Consider the following 16,934-nt stretch of genomic DNA (forward strand, 5'->3'; position numbering starts at 1 on the left):
TAACAACAGGAACTGCATACACGTCTTGCTTTCTTATACCCGTCTTTCCTAATTCTTCCACATGCAAGTCTGTGAGCCATGATCCAAATTCAGGGGCTGCGCCCTTTGAAGGATATCGGAGACAGTAAGATTTACACTCGTATACTAAATTGCTTCAGCAATTCTGATGGTATTTGAAGGCACCATATAACGTCAAGCTCGTTTGTTTGTTTGGGCTTTTTTAAAATCTCTTTCTAAGCGTGCTTTGTATTTCCATAATACATTTTTGATTTGCCTCATTTATAAAGTGGAAAAGATAAGTAAATAATAATAAACTGAAAAAAAACTGTTTAAATAAATAATAAAACGACAAAAAGAAAGGAAGAAAAACTCCCGACTTCTGCTTTTTTGCTGAACCGGATTTCTTTGACAATACCGCCACCATGTGTTTACCATAAACTACCTCTACCTACCACTTTTTGCTTTACACTTTTTATGTTTATTGTGATTGTAATTTCTTAAACTACCATACTAAACTTCTATATATTCAATCGCCTTTCCAAAAAAGTAGCACACATTCTTAATTTAGTATTTTGTGCTTGGACTATCTATTTTTCCATATTATAAAATTAGCCACACATGCGCTTAGCAGCTTTAATCTTCTCGAATTAACTATTATAAAAGTACATTAACAGTGTGAACTAAAACAAAAGAAAGAGCAAGTTTAAAGAAAAAAAAAAGCTGAATAACTGCATTAAATTAAAAGCTGTCTTGCAGTTGAACTCGCGGGTAAAACTCCTGCCAGCAGGGGGAGCTGTGTCTTATAAATAGTGGACGAACCAGCCTGCTTGTGACCATTTACAGCTTTGAAAAATAAATGGATAAACGTTTCCTGCATAAGTAAGCTCACCCCAGGTGAAAAGTTGATGTTTTTCAGCATTCTCTATAAAGGTCTAAGAGAGATACAACATTTAGAAGTTAAATCTTGAGCCACCCCCACATCAAGTGGTCTTCAGCAATAGTTCTCCATGCTTTCTGACAGTCTTTCAAAATATTTCTTTTGCCATTGAGTGATTTATTTATTTATTTTTTTAAACCTCATTTTCCGTCCAGTCTTTGTGCACGACTATTTTCACAGGAATGTTTTTGTTTCGTGTCATTGTTAAGCCACTTAGCCCGTGAATGATAGAAATAAAACATGTAAAATAATTTGCAAAGACCTGTTGCTGGCATATCCCAGCAATATGTTTAGTGTGCCCTCAGAAAATGTGAGGACACTGGATAAGAGGAGGACAAGATGTGAAGTGGCAGGCCTAAAAAATATCTACACGAGATGAATAAGATCTGTAAGTCATTTCGTTGATCCATCTGCTGTTCAACGAAACCTCATCAGAAACTGTTTGAGTGAACGGGTGGCTGACAAGAAGCCATTTTTAAGGAAGGGAAGAGAAAAGAAAAAAACGATTGGACTGTAAATCAGTGCCAACAGGTATCACAGTGAGTGTCTACAGCCACCTGTAAAACCCAGTGGACGCTCTGTCCTTTTTGGGGGGGGGGCAGCATTTCAACCAGAGCTGTGGGGATCTTGTCAAAATTGCTAAAATTATGAACTCAGAGAAGTACTATTAGAGCTTGAGCCAGATGCAATAGCATCGGGAAAGCGTCTGATTGGGAAAGGATAAATTCTTCAGCACAAAAACAACCACACACACACTGCCAATGTATTTTAATTCTGAGGGTTGGCTCATAAAGTTTGCACAGTACTGTAATCCAAAAATCCAACACCAGAGATTCTCATCTCATCTTGCATTTTTGTTCAGTATTTTCTTTATTTTTATTGGTTAAAACCACATCAGAAACATACATTTGTACACAATTGTTTTTTCTTTAATCTTAATTTGCTTCATTTCACAGAGGAACATCACACATTTCTACGTCTACACAGATGTACAGCATAAAGTATATATGTGCATATATACTTTGATAATTTGGTCACATTTTCCGTAGCCATATATATGTATGCATATTTTAATATTTAATATTGTTATCCCCAAAATAAAAACTTCTCCTTACCTCGAGAGCAACACAAAGGATGAGGCATGGATAACCTCACCATATATCTTATCACAATAACACTCAACAGACCACAGAGCTTTCTTTCTTTTGTCTTTTTTAAATATAGAACTAACTTAATGCCCTAAAATAAAGCAGAATCTTTTTCAAACACTGTTATATACTCAATTATAGATTTACATATGTTTATACAGACAGATACACTGGAGAAAAATGGAGCACAAAAAATGGAGCGATGCATGTTCATAAATATTGAGGATGCCTGCAGATTTGTTGACAACGAGCGGAAAACACACACAAGTTTTCCGCAGACCTGCTGATAAGGAACGCTCTATACTGATGACAAACGCTTGCTTTTGTAAAGTGGTTTGACGTGCTCAAGGACAAAACAGGACCAAATTCGTTTTGCTGTACATTAAGACTTTGAAAGAGGGCATCAGTGTGTTGTGGAGGCTTGTGTTCCTGCGTGATGGATTCTGCTTGGCAGTCAGCACTAAGGCAACAATTGAGGACAGAAAAAGCTTCACAGGGAAACATAAAAACATTTCAAGGAAAAAAGAAAAAAAGGACAAATTTCAATACAAACAGTCTCATTATACAGGGGAGGGGATGAGTTGCCTGATACGCCACTGCTGCTTGTTTATTTATGCTGATATCCTGTAATGGCCCATCGACGAGTTCTGTCAGCAAAAACTTGTGTTCGCAGCATCGATAGGCTGTGAACCTGTGCGTGCGTGTCTGTTTGGGAGCGTTTTAGCTATCGCACTTATTTTGCTGACCGACTGAAGACCTCACAAGTTGAAGGCAGTGTGGTCACAAGCATTGATCAGCTACAGGGTGACCTGCCGATAGTTTCTAATCCACCCCCTGCCCCCAAACCCCGAATTAACACCTCCAGTAAAACCTGGCGTGTTTGCACTCTGTAGCTCCTTCCCAAGGATGAAGTGAACCCACTGATGTTTGTCTACCTAACTGCACCTTCCTGAGATCACCACCTGTTACCTATGCATCCAAAATCTGGGGGATGCCCAAGATTTCTTTGTGGAGGTTTTTTTTTTGACAAAAAGACAGATAAACTTGCCAGAATTGATGACATTAACTTCTTCTGATTACTACAGTGTTTGTCACGTGGGATAAAAATCACCACCTAAATGCAGAAGCTGTTGTTAAGATCACAAAGTCAACTGAGCTGATCGTTGGTGTAAGTCTTAAATGTAAAATGTCATAATCTCTCCCTGTTCTTTTTAAAAGTACGCTCTTTTTTTGTTGTACTGACCTTTAATAATATGTTTTCTTTACATTATTTATTGTCACAGGCACATTATTTTGTGCACATAACCAGGGGTTAAAGTGGGTCTTAACAATTTTCTGGTACCTTGAGTTAATAAATAATAAATGATTGTGGAATGAGTCATTCTTCTTATGCTTCAGCCTGGTGTTACTTCCAGTGATGGCCTGGAGACACTTGCTCAGTAGTAAGAAAATAACAACACACCACAGAGCTTTTACACATTAACACGTCCCCTTTTCCTTCTCATCCCTGTGATGTGTTCATGGTGCAGATGTAAAGTTGTGGTCGTGGTACTTCCGCATCTTCCTCGCACTAAAGACGAGGAGAATAAATGGAGCAACTTAGTGTACTTCCCAGAGAGAATTTCATCTCTGAGATGAAATTTAAAGCTGTAATAAAATTGGTTTCAGAGTTTTAAAATCTACACGTGTTGTCAAACTAATTGAAGTATACTCATTTTAGACAGTCAAAGACTGCAGGTTAGTGTAGTTAGTTTGCAGTTCTGTGATAGAGCTTACAATGATGCACTGTGTTAGACTGTTATAGGCTGTGGTGTTGTGGTGTTAGCTTACATCAGGTGTAGCAGACATCAATTTACATTTAAGGTGATTGCGTGGTGCACACTTACTCATAGAATCCGATCTTTTTATACTAACTTTTTACTGTCTAGGTGAAATCAGCCGTACATGCAGCTGCTTACATCTTGTGAATAACAGTGAATATCGAGTCACAGCATGAACACAAAGAAAAATCTGCTGGAACTCAAAAACCAAACAAGGATTTTATGTGAATTATTTCAAAGTAAATCTTTTCTCCCCATGCTGCACCGCTACATCCGATCTTCAGGTTTCCTCACCTGCCAGATCCCACTTTAACCCCTGCGCGTAACAATAAAAACAGTAAATTGTAGCAATAAATTTGCAACTCAAAACTTGAGGTTGTTGGATCTAGGATGTGATAAAAGATCTGCCCAATACACCAAGTAATGGATTCAGTGTTTCTTGTGTAACACAAAACAGCACAAATATTATTTTGAAGTAGAAACCTTGGACAACTTCATCAGCATACATAAATGTCTCCTAACATCTCAGTATTCTTGACGCTGGTAGCCTCCGGATCCATCGAAGGCCCCGTCACTGTTGGTCTGGCCTCCTCCTCCTCCCGGGCTCTCCAGGTCATCCCCACCGAATGAGGTGTAAGGGGCTCCGGCTGCATCCTGGCTGGGGTCTGTGTAGTCCTGGGAGAAGAGGGCCGAGTCGGCCCCTAGCTTGTATCTCTGGAAGGCCAGGAAAGACTGGCCCGCCTTGGCGATGAGGATCGTAAATGGAAAAGGACGAGGAGATGAATAGGAGGCGATTGAAGACAGATGATGAAACAGAGACGTGACGATGTTAGTGTGAGGAAGGGAGGGGTCAGACAACAAAAGACAGGAGGACACAGTGGTTAGTTGGCTGGAAAGCTTGACAACATTATTAGACAGCTTTAGTGAATCAGTCACAGTGAATTACTTCCTCAAGCAGCAGCACAAAAAACGCTGCTCGTACATTGTGTAGCTCTAGAAGAAGAGCACGAGTTCCCCTTGTGTTGATAATTCAGAAAGGAAATCGTGGGACAAGCCAGAGGTAAAACAGAGCAACACAGAGAAAGTTAAAATGATTCAAGTTACACGAGGAGATTTTCTTTATTATCGACTGCTCAGATGTTGCAGACACTTGAATAGCTGCAGAACTTTTGAACCTTTTTTGATTTTATAAGTCGATACATGACAGCGCATCAGGCCAGCTAACTGTCCAAAAGAAAATGTTCCACAGCACATACTTAGAGGAAATTTGCACTCATTGCAGTCTGAGTTACATGGACTGAACCCTGAATATTTCAGACTTTTTTGTAAATATGAATATAGAACATTTTATTAGCACCCGCATAATAAAACTTAGCCATAAAAGACAATGAATATTAAATGTTAAATGACTAAAATTGAAGCTCTAACACACCTCTACCATCTAAATTTAATAAAATGAAAGTGAAAGAGGGAGTCTGTGTGTGCAAACACAGAGGAAACTGACACCCCTATAAAATGTGTTAAATATGCTGGAGTCTGTAGCGAGACGACTCAGCTTAGCTTGTGTTCTCACTGTAAACGAGGCGAAACAGTTCTCGCTCCATCTGAACTTAACATCTTCCAACAGAAAGCTCTTTAACATTTCTCTGCTTGATTGATTGAGCCTGAAGTCCTTCTACTGGAGAAACTGTCCAGCACATAAACAAAGTCGGTCATCTTGAAACAAGTTTGGTGTTACTAAGCATTAGCTAAATTAGCTTTCATTTCACTTGTCAGCAGTACATAGAGTCAGCAATCAGATCTTACACAACAGAAAAGGCTTAAAACATCCCCTATAAGTTACACTTCCACCAACGTCTGAGTGCTGTCGAATTCTCCCATTGATTTCAATCGAGGATTTTGAGTGCAACATATCTGTGTAATAGTATATCTGAAAATAACCATCTCAACACTGCAATGTGCTCTAGATTGTGAGTAAGTATATATCAAATTATTCATTTAAGTGAGGAACTGAAAATTAGGGGGTGGGGGTGTAAGCAATTAATAATTTTATAAAAACTCATTACAATTAAGGACGTGAAAAAACGGTGTCCAGTCCTAAAAACTGAGACAGCAATTGCTCAGGGCTCCAGGTTTGGTGTTGCAGACGCTGACTGTAACATCTGTTTCAACAAAAAAATTAAAAAATAAATTTGGTGAAGCTTTTCTTCTTAAATAAAATGAGTCTTTCATGAAATTCCAACAGAAAAAGCTCTGATTTCACACCTGAGATATTTAGAGCTGCACGTGTAAATTTAGCTGTTGAGTGTCTTGCGCTGATGAATGATAAGGTCAGCCTGCTTGTTAATGTGGGTGTTTGGAGGTGTTTGGATTAGTAAGTCTGCTTTTATGTCTCTGTGTCAGCAACGGCAGTATTTGCTGTAAGAGGGCGCCCAAATCAAGTGCAGTGTCAGTAAAGAAAGAGGAGCGTGTAGGACCTGCTGCAGATGGTTAGGGCAACAAAGAGAGAAGATAAAGTCAAACAAAAGACTGATGAGGCTGAGGAGGGAACAGCTTGGTGTATTCCTCTTCAAATGACACATTCTTTAACTTCTCCATAGAGAAGAGAGCCTGGGCCCCCTGTTGGAACAATATTTATAGAGTCATGAGTTCACATGTCAGAAACAGTAAGCAGTACTAAAAAAAAAGATGAAGGGAGACACATTTATATAGCTCCCTGGCTATATAAGCAAGCTGAGGATAAAAGCCAAATAAGATTCAAGGTTTAAGGTTGTCAGTCCCGTCTTTGGTTACAGCACCGCATCAGGCCATTAAGCTCCTTACCCAAGTGAAGATGGAGAAGAAGGAGAAGGTTATGGCTGCTCGGGCAGCGTCCCCTCTCTCCTTAAATTGGTTGTCCTCAGACACCTGCCACTGGTTGGCCAAGAAACAGAAACCCACAAACCACATGAAGGACCAGAATGCTGGAATAAGAAAAAAAAAACAGAGATTCGGAGTAAAATTACTAAGAAATTCCTCTTGCTTAACTCCAAAATAACAGAATGGAACTCGTGTTGCAACTCAATATGAGCAAATTACAATGTTTACAACTGAATTCATCTGTTAAAAGACTAGCTTAAGTATTTACAGTACTTACTTGATTAGATTACATCTGCATGGCTGTTTAGTTAGAATATGCACTAACAGCAGGGGAGAATAGGTAGCTGTCTTATAAAGGTGACAAAACTCAGCCAATCACCACCTTCACCTATAAGCTACTGGTTGATGAATATGTTGTATAACTGTAATTAAGCCAAACTAAACGTTCCCACCTGTTTCAACTCTTTTAGCTTAGCTAGGCTAAGTTCCTGCTGCCATTTGTTTAACAAAACAAGAACAGTTTTACTGAAAACTCTCATAAAAAAAGAGATATTTCTCAAATTGTCGAACACATAGTGCAGAAAAACAAAGCTCAGGTACCACAGCTGGATGACTAAAGCAGGTAATTAAGTCAGCATAAGAATGAAAAGGTGGAGGCAATCAACTGAGAACAGCAATGGGCCCCAAAATGAGCCCTGTGGTACGCAAGATGAGCAGTCAGACAGCAGGATTTACTCATAAAATCAGATATGATTCTTTCCTGCTGGCTGGGGGAAACTGGAAGACGAGAGAGAAATTAAAAGAGCTGGAGTGTGGAGGCAATGTATAAAGCCTAATCAGAAATGCCCAGGGATTATCAGGTTCCCTTATTTCTTCAGTGTGGAAACCATCTCATATTACAACAGATACGGCAAGAGAAATCAGAGAGTCAGAGAGTGTAGGTGACGAAAACAGGGAGGGCGAACTCTGTCTGTGACAGGAACTACCTCATTAACCGATCCGACACTTCACTGTCCTGTCATTATATTTGAGTTCATTGCAGTAGCAGTGCAGTGGAGAAGTAGTGGAAGCCACTGTCAGGGACGCCAACGCACAACATCTCAGAGACTTGTTAGTGTCAGATGAGTACTTGTCTACTTATTATCCCTGTCACACATCTCTCCTTTTGTTGTAAAAACCTAACTGCACGGCATTTTTATACATTACAAAAATCGCTGACAGGTTTTCGTTAGGTAGTATATTTCGAGCGGCTGGAATAATTTGCACAGAAAAAGGCCTATTTGGTTCGAACATCCATGGGAAGTGAATTTAGGTATTTATGAAAGCTGTTTGTAGGAGTCTTTGTTGATCTCCAGACAAACAGACCCAGAGACTCATTGGCAATCACCTGTTGCTTGGAAGAAATGTGGACTCCATGAACAGATAGCAAGTGGTTGCTGACGCTTGCTATGCAAAACTGGTCGCAAAGAGGTATACGGTGCAAATACCCTTGTGATTGCTTTGGTTGCTAGCAGATTCCCACAGTTACTGTATTGTAGATGGAAGATGAAGTCTTGTTTGCAAACACTTGCCAACTACTCCCCAAGCAAGACTGTGAAACTGAAAAAAGTGTGGCGCAAACTGGAAATGTAGCACGCTCACCTTCAAAGTAAAACTTGCACCTTTTGACTTGTAGAAGTAAGGCGGGATTTTTATGAGTAGTTGGCAATCTGCTACCGACCAATCAATCAAGTTTTTTGGTGCAGCACCGTCTCTGCGGCCAGTATCACCCGGCGACAGACAGCAACCACTCACCAACTTGCATGTAATTGCACATGTTCCCCAAACCAGTCTCTAAGTCTGTGTAGCTGAGGCTTTAGCACATCTGAAGGTAAAATCCAAACTCAAACAAAATACTTCACAACTATAAAGTATTGTAAAGAAATACGGTATGAAAAGACAATGTGTTTACCTGACAACCCAATATCAGCCAGCACAGCTTTCTTGCGGTCTTTGACGCTGCTGATCTGAGGGAAATAGATGTCCAGAGCCAGGAAGCCCACACAGCAAAGAAATGCCATGGAGCCCATAAACACCCCATAATTGCAGGCGTTTTGGTTGCGGTTGAAGATGCAGTACTCCTCCTCTTCTTTGGCCTGGTTGATGTAGCCCTCATTGGCGATGCAGCCGAAGATCACAATGGAGAAGAGCTGGAAAGGAGAGAAGAAGGGATGAAAATGCACGAACAGATATGACTTTTAGGACTGTGGTAGAGTTTACAAGACAGAATTTAATGTCAGCACCTTTAGAACATCTGAACTGAGTGTGTACCATAGTGGCTCTGTAAAGTGCTTCTATATGTAAAGCAGCTTTGAGGTTTGCTACTGAATTCAGAAGTCAATGTTTCCATATTTTGAGCATTTGGAATGAGTGTCGTCACATTTGCCTCCACCTGGTTGCTCAAAAGTTGAAAGTCGAGTTTTCAAATGGCGTCCCACTTCGTACACGTCAAACTTTTCTGGGAACTTCACAAACAGATGCCACTATTATGTATGGCTTTTCTTAACTTCTTGTCCACACAGCATTGCCAAAGGCTGGAGCCTATCCCAGACAGCACTAGGCGAGAAGTGTAGTACACCCCGTGTAGTGTCACTAGTTCTTTACAGAGACAACCAACCATTCGTATGTCATTGTTTGTCTTTACCAAGATTGTGTCAATCCTTATAATATTTCCATGCTGCTGACTGAGTGTAAATAGCAAGAGAACCATCAATCTGACTTTCCTGCTTTATATTAGAGATGGACCGATCCGATATCACATATCAGTATCGGTCCGATACTGACGTAAATCACTGGATCGGATATCGGAGAGAAATAAAAAAATGTAATCCGATCCATTAAATATAAAAAAAGCACCTCACAAAACTTGCAACACGGCGTAACTCGGCTCATAACCGTAGCACGTCGGAGCAGTGTGCTCACGTGATAGAGCGGCTGTGTGTATTTGAAGCCTGCTACCAAACCAGCATTTCATCTCTGAGAAAGTGATCCCAGAGAGAAGTAAAGCAAGTGTGTAAGTTCATCTCTGAATGTTTGTAAAGCATTCCCGCATTAAGCTTAACAACCAATACCTGCAGCGACTGCCTCTTCTTGCTGCTACTTCAATCGTGAAACTGCTTAATGATCAGCTGATCGGCTTTTCTGTCGCGAGTCCGTCTCTCTTGTTTGTTTATTGCCCACTTCGCGCCAGAAAGAGGAAACCAGCAGCTGAACAACAGCAGCACATTTAAGCTTAATAAGCTGTTCTTAGAATTTATTTAATATTACTTTCTACACCAGGATCTTTTTCTACATAGCTGACGCTGGTAACTGTGCAGGGGCGGATCTAGCAAAGTTTAGCCAGGGGGGCTGATAGGGCATGAACAGGGAAAAGGGGGCACAAAGATATACTTTTCTTTCTCATTCTCATTTAAAATGTTGAACTTTTAATAAATAATTATCTGAATCTTACACCCAAAGTCCATTACTGTATATAGTTAAGTCTAATATACCCTAGTAAGCTATATTACTTTTTCCTCTGGGAAGATACCATCTGTGCAGTCTGCAGTTCTGTTGAAGCAAGATGTTGAATCTATTTAATTATTCTTGAAAAATAATTGATTTCTGTGCATTTTTTCCCCCAAACTGCATCAAATTAAAGTTGATTACGTCGATTAAGCATCATGAGGTGGAGGGTGGTTCCCTATTATTTTTTTTTTTGGCTGGGAGTTTTAGAACCCTATTAGTTAGGCTGCTTAATATTTCTGCTAAGTACTCTTTAAAATACCAGAATAGGGAGGATGGAGCAGGTTTAAGTTTATTAGATTGATCAGTGTTGCTGAACTATGAAATATTTTGGGTGCAGTGTATTTTTACATACAGGTATAACAGAATAGCTTTAGTGTTGTTGTTTATTTAAACTTGAGTATGAACCTATACAAAATGCAGCAAGATATTAAAAAACACTTTTGTTGATTAAAAAACACTATATCGGATTCATATCGGTATCGGCAGATATCCAAATTTATGATATCGGTATCGGACATAAAAAAGTGGTATCGTGCCATCTCTAGTTTATATTTGTGCTCCAGTGCTGCCTTCTATGTTTGCATGTTTTCTGAGTGTTTCATAAAAGCCATTTCCAGGCCATAAAACTCCTACTTGCTGCAGTAGGGTGGTATATTTGGACTGACTGGGTAATGAAAAAATAGCTTTAGCTTGGTGTTTTCAGCCCATACTGTCACAGAAATCCTGCAGTTATCATTTATTAAACATTTCTCATGTCTTCTTCAAACAGTTTTGCTCACATGCCTCTTTTTTCTGAGAAGCTGGCATTTTGCTGCATTTCTTTACTGCAATTTAACACAACAGCAACACACAAAAGCAAACTTTCTGGTTGTTGTGATTAGCAGCAAACTGGACCGTTTTGAAGATGTAATGGAGAGGAGGACACAGACTATTGAGCTATAGTAGCTCAGGTCAACCTTCGCTCTCCACGTGAATCAGTGAGCCTTGGCCGCCCATGACCTTGTTGCTGGTTCACCACTGTTCCTTCCTTACACCATTTTTGATAAATACTGACCACTGCAGACCAGGAACATCATGCAAGAGCTGCAGTTTGGGAGATCCATCCATCCATTTTCTTTCATCCACTATTTCCTGTACATAATCTTCTTTGGCATGCCTGCACATGCTTATAATGTTAACCCAAAACAATAGCATTCATTGCTCCTGCACTGCATCTACTACAAAACATCATTTCAATGTCATTTTGGAGGTATTTGCTACTGGCACTGTAATACTGATCTTCTGTAAAGCTGAACATGCTGGAGAGGATTTATCCTTCCTGTTAAGGTCGAGGCAGGGACCCTGACAGTGGTAAAATGGAGCCAAAGAAAGGACAAGGTTACTGTGATAGCATCTGAGCCCTCTCTCCTTTGTCTTTTCCCTTATTTTCCTCTCTGCGTCTGTCTCGCTTTGCCTCAAGGAGCGCACACCCAAAGGGATACAAAATGGAGTCAATAACAGGAGCAGGTTAATAAGATATCATCAAATCCCTCTCTCCTCGCTCCTCTTCAGTGCAGTATCACGAAACAATATTCTCATGGCAACAAATGCAGTACAAACTGTGTAGCATGCTACTTTTAGTTGCTAACAGCAGATCAGACAACTTCATCCAGCTGACAAACCCTCAGACCAAACCTCCCGGGAGCTTTTTCTGTCTGGATAAGAGGCAGAGTGTGTTTATGTTTGTCTGTGTGTGGTCTTTGCTGTGGTGAGTGATGGATTCAGAGGGTATCTCTAAATGTGATCCAGTGTAAAAAGAGAGATAAAAAGCTAGAATTGAACCTTGGGTTGGTGTGTACAGTTTACCCAGCTGTCGTGTCTCTGGGTGTGAGATAAATGACAGTGATACAAAGACTGAATACAAAGCAAAGTGTACCTCCTCTGACAGCCCTGATCATGAAGGCTAGCTACCGGGCCAGGAGGAGACAGGGATGCCAGTCACGGTGGGATTACGGCACAGTTTTTTCTTCAGCTCCTTCCTTCTTTATCTGCTTTTGAGCCCTTCAGCTTCTCTCTACTGTCCGGTCCACGCTTGGGAAACCCCGATTTCATTTGACATTGAGTTCTTGCTTTCTATTAAATTTGACAGACTGGCATTTCTTTTCTCTTTAGATACAATCAGTTAGATTATGTGGAGGACAAAAGTTTAAAATCAAGTCACAATGACTTCATTTTTTATCTGTGGGTTGTGAAGCTTTAACCTATAGCGTCCCACTGATAAAAACAACTGCACTTCTAAGTCGTCTGCATATTTGTCAGACTTTACTTACTTTGTTTCAGATAATCAAACAAATGTTAATAATAGAAAAAGATAACCCAAAGATAAACCTGTCTGACAATGACAAGCAGGCTATAAGATCGCAAAAAGCAACACATCATGACTCGTGCTTTTTCTAAAGGAAAGGCTGAGAAACAAAGTCAGTGACGTCTGTCGGTCTATAAAGGGTTACAAAGCCATTCCTAAGACTTTGGGACTCCAGCAAACCACAGTGAGAGCCTTTACCCAGCGAGCATAAAGGAAGTAACTTTTATAAATGGCAGGTAATTACAAATGTAACATTTATATCACCTCATCAAACATCAGCAAACACACACGCTGTGTTGCTAGCTTACGATCCGCCGTATTTCACAGTGAGAGAAAAGAGAGGGAGCGCTAACTCCACTCAAAGACCGGACAGGAGAGGACGAAGGGAGGTTAGATTTAGAGGTAAGGATGCTCAGTCGTATTTGATAAACTGTAAAGTTAAAGCTTACATGTAAGTCCTCGTGTTTTTGAATGTGGCATTGTGTTTCTTCATATTGTGAAACACGCTGCAAATCAATCTGAGACAGAATAACCGTGTTACTTAAAGGTTGTGTGAAAGGACTCTGCAGTATACTGTCAGAGGATGGAAATCTGCCAGGGCAACTCGTGAAACGTCTGCTGACATCTCGTTGAAATCAGTTTTGTAAATTTGCAAAGAGCAGCAAATCAGCTGATCACAGCGTGCACGTCAAGAAAATCTACCGGAGCTCTCAATAGAAATTGTGATTCTTTCCCTCACGTTGAGCCATTACATCTGATTCCCCCACCTGCTGAATCCCACTTTAACCCCTTCCTACATTTTTTCCTGTTTAGAGGCAAAGTCACCCTCTACAAGGCAGGCAACAGAAAATAAAGCAATTTTTTTATTTTGCTTCTTTTTCTCTGCTCATGTTCTTCTTATGATTCAAGAGTACCTTTATTAGAAATGAAATTTAGACTGAAATTAAACTTGTATTCCTATCTACTAATATTATTTTATTATAACAATAACATAGCACAAGGTCCAGTTAGCTTTGCACAAAAATAGCTGCTAGAAACGTCCTCCAAAAAGCTACTTTTTATTGTCGTGCTTTGAGTATGTGGCATTAGCGACGGACCCGACCACAGGCTTGTGCTTTTCAGCATCACTTTATTAACACCTTCACGGTTGCACACTTTCACCAACACACGGCTGCAGCTCTACAGCTGCCGCCACACACATCACCAACACCAATACTGCAGGACCCAGTGCAGACTTTAAGCCGGCGAGGCGGGATTGAGGATGGTGCGTCCACCTCCCCTGCAGCAGCACCACAGACCACGCCCCACCACAGAAGACCACGCCCAGCCACAGAGTACAGAGCTGGTAATTTTTCACTTTTACTCGAGTAAAAAAGTTGAATCGGTACTTCAACTTGTACCAGAATATTTTTTGACACAGGTACCTGTACTTCTACTTAAGGACAAAATGTCTATACTTGTGCCACCTCTGCATGTCAGTGATGCGGCTCTGCACTGTGATGGTGTTAACACTGTGAACAGTCTCACTCGGGTCATAACAAAAGACAAAACAATTGAATCCATGTCCATGAATATGACCATGCACATGTTCATGAGTTATGTTTTTAAATAATGCTTTCATTCCTTCACAGATCGTGGAGGATTGTATTTCGATGTTTAATAAGCATTTAAGTGGACGGCACAGCAGACTGACACAGAGTCTGGGACAATGACCTGGGTTTATTAAAAATATCTGTCATGGTTTCATCGCATATTTCTATTTTTTGTTCAACAGCAGCTTGTATCAAAAAAAATGTTCCCTGCCTCTGACAAAAAGCCTGAATCCCCAGAATAATGGCCACCGTCTCTTTCACCTACAGTGTTAGCTTGACAGACTGGTGATGAGCTTATGAGCAATCTGACCTTCCCTGGCTGTATTACTTATACTAATAAGCATTAATAAAAGTGATTCAGCAGACTATGTTAAGATAAACAGAGTAACACTCATTCATTTTTTTCTACACAGCAACAAAAGCCAAACTCTTATTTCCATTTTAAAGCTCCAGCACAGAGAGAAAGCTGGCATTTAAATCTGCGTCTCGATGGCAAACTCTAACAGTTTGTTACTAAGCATGCGCAACCTTTCTGTTTCCTCGCTCCTCCCTCGGTCCACTTTATGCCACTCTGGATTCTGGCCCATGCCACGCACTCCTCTTTCTGATTAAAGGATGTATGGGGGAGGGCAGTAGCACCTCAAACACCTCAATCCCATCATTCATCTACCTGCAGTTTTTGTTGTTGTCATGATGAAGAACTAAAGGAGGAGATGGTGGGATTGTGAAGGGGATAAGCAAAGAGAAGCATCGGGGGTAGAAGGGGCATGGAGGCGGTGCTATTTTTAGACCGGCTGCATCATTGCTCCCTCCCCCTCGTCTTTTCCCATCTCCCCTCGTTACTGGCCCTGCCTATGCCCACAAGCATTCTTCAGGAAAAAGGAGCACGCTCCGACACACATACTCATGCATATACAGCTCAAATGCACGCACAGTTTGTCCACTGCTTCACAGGGCTGGCTTAACGACTCAGGTCAGAAAATGCACACACACAAGCATTGCAGCACAAACGCACAGGCATAAGGCCAATCCCATAATGTGGGATATTGTCAGAGCAATAATAACTTTATTTGCTCACTCAGTCTCTTTCCTCTTATAAAAACACGCTGCATGTATTTATTCATTTATTTAATCTCCATGTGACACAACGGATTTGTGGCGCTGGGTTTAAAGCTAAAGAAAAAGTGGCATATTTGCACGTGCAATAAAAATAAAAGACGTGGTGTCCAAAATGATTTCTGATGATTTCGAAAAAGGCCAAAAACTGCAGGATTCACAACACTTCTGTGTTTCTCTCTTACCTTTGTGTCATCGCCAAAACCAGCACAGTAACTGTTCAAAATGTGTCTGTTTGGAGAAGCGTGAGGATCATTTACACCCTAAATACACAGACTCACCGCCTGGTCTAACTCCCAGCCTGACACATCAACTCTACTCTTCTGGGTCCTCGGTGATATTTGTGAAGTACAAACGTGCACACTCTTCTTCTTCTTCTTTTATCTTTTAAAGAGATAAGCGCAGTGTTGCTAACATGCTTACCTGCAGGGTCATCGCCTCTATTATATAGTAAAGGAAACCATAAAGATTCTTTTGAATCTTTTAAATCAATCTACTTGACTTTTATACATTGATTTGAAGATGCTTTTAAAGCACTAGTCACCAGAACAGCTTATAAGATTTGATGATTTTGTCCCACATGAAGGAATTTACACTTCCACCACCATTTTTTCCATAACAGAAGCCTTCCAGCCTCCCATTCAGGAATCTTTAACTGTCATGTCTCCTCCTTCTGATTAACATACAGGCAATATTACAATGTCTCTGGTTCACCCCTCACCTTCTGTTGACTCAATTCTGTCACATTGCGAGCATGACTGGATTCCACAGTAATCTATGAAACATGTACAGCTGTGGCCCCTAACTTTTTTATTTGAATACAGAAGGGAGTCTGAGTATCTGTAACAGGGACAAAAGTACCTGCAGGGCCACAAGTTTTTAGTGATGTGACACACTTTGGATTTGAAATGCTCGGAGAATCTGCACTGGGAAATAAACTCATCGCCAGGGACTCGCGTTCATCTTTCAAACTCTTTTTTTTCTTCTTTCTTTTCCAGCTACAGCTTCAAAGACACAAACACTGAATGCACAAACGCTATTCCTTGAAATACAGATTGGACTCGGCGTGACCTGGTTCACTAAGAAGGAAAACACGCACCGTCTTCAGGATCACAATTATATTTGGTATCACATGGCAGGGGGCAGATTGAATTACAAAGCTTTTCTCTCCTGCTTGCAGCGAAAGTCCGACGAGGCTTGTGTAACGATTCGAGCTTGATCCACAAAAACACCCTTAAAAAATGCACAAAAAAATGTGAACTGCACCTAAACATTTCCCGAGAGCTTCGAAACCATAACCAGTGAATAGTGTGACATGGTTTCATATGTGACTTGACTTCTTTGGGTGTGTGTGTGTGTGTGTGCCTGGGTGAGGTGAAGGTACCCCACCCTGCTTAATCTGTAGAGAGATCACAAGGCTTCTGAATGTGGTGAAAGCAGGCACTGTGAAGAATCCCACGTGCTGTCTCTGGTCTTGTGACCATCAGAGGGTCCCTCACAAATTGCCCTTTAGCGATGCTGATTACAAGATGTGTGTGTGTGTGTGTGTGTGTGTGTGTGTGTGTGTGTGTG

General features: G+C 40.7%; 1 protein-coding gene across 2 annotated transcripts in view; it reads right to left on the reverse strand.

Annotated features, from left to right (window-relative positions):
- Positions 1-1,778: 1,778 nt before the first annotated feature.
- LOC102301775 (synaptogyrin-1) overlaps positions 1,779-16,934 on the reverse strand; it is a 29,614-nt gene continuing 14,458 nt past the window's right edge. Inside the window, exons 2-4 of one of the 2 annotated variants that reach the window (XM_014339124.2) lie at positions 8,716-8,953; positions 6,729-6,868; positions 1,779-4,646 (exon numbers count right to left, since the gene is read on the reverse strand). In XM_014339124.2, the coding sequence (XP_014194610.1) occupies positions 4,431-4,646; positions 6,729-6,868; positions 8,716-8,953 (594 nt within the window). In that variant the 3' untranslated portion in view covers positions 1,779-4,430. Of the gene's footprint in view, positions 4,647-4,999; positions 6,525-6,728; positions 6,869-8,715; positions 8,954-16,934 lie in introns of those variants that run through there. The other variant, XM_014339125.2, reaches the window with a different exon arrangement.

Source organism: Haplochromis burtoni, unplaced genomic scaffold (genome assembly GCF_018398535.1).
Source record: "Haplochromis burtoni strain Fernald_Lab_line unplaced genomic scaffold, NCSU_Asbu1 Contig_258, whole genome shotgun sequence".
NCBI lineage: Eukaryota > Metazoa > Chordata > Actinopteri > Cichliformes > Cichlidae > Haplochromis > Haplochromis burtoni.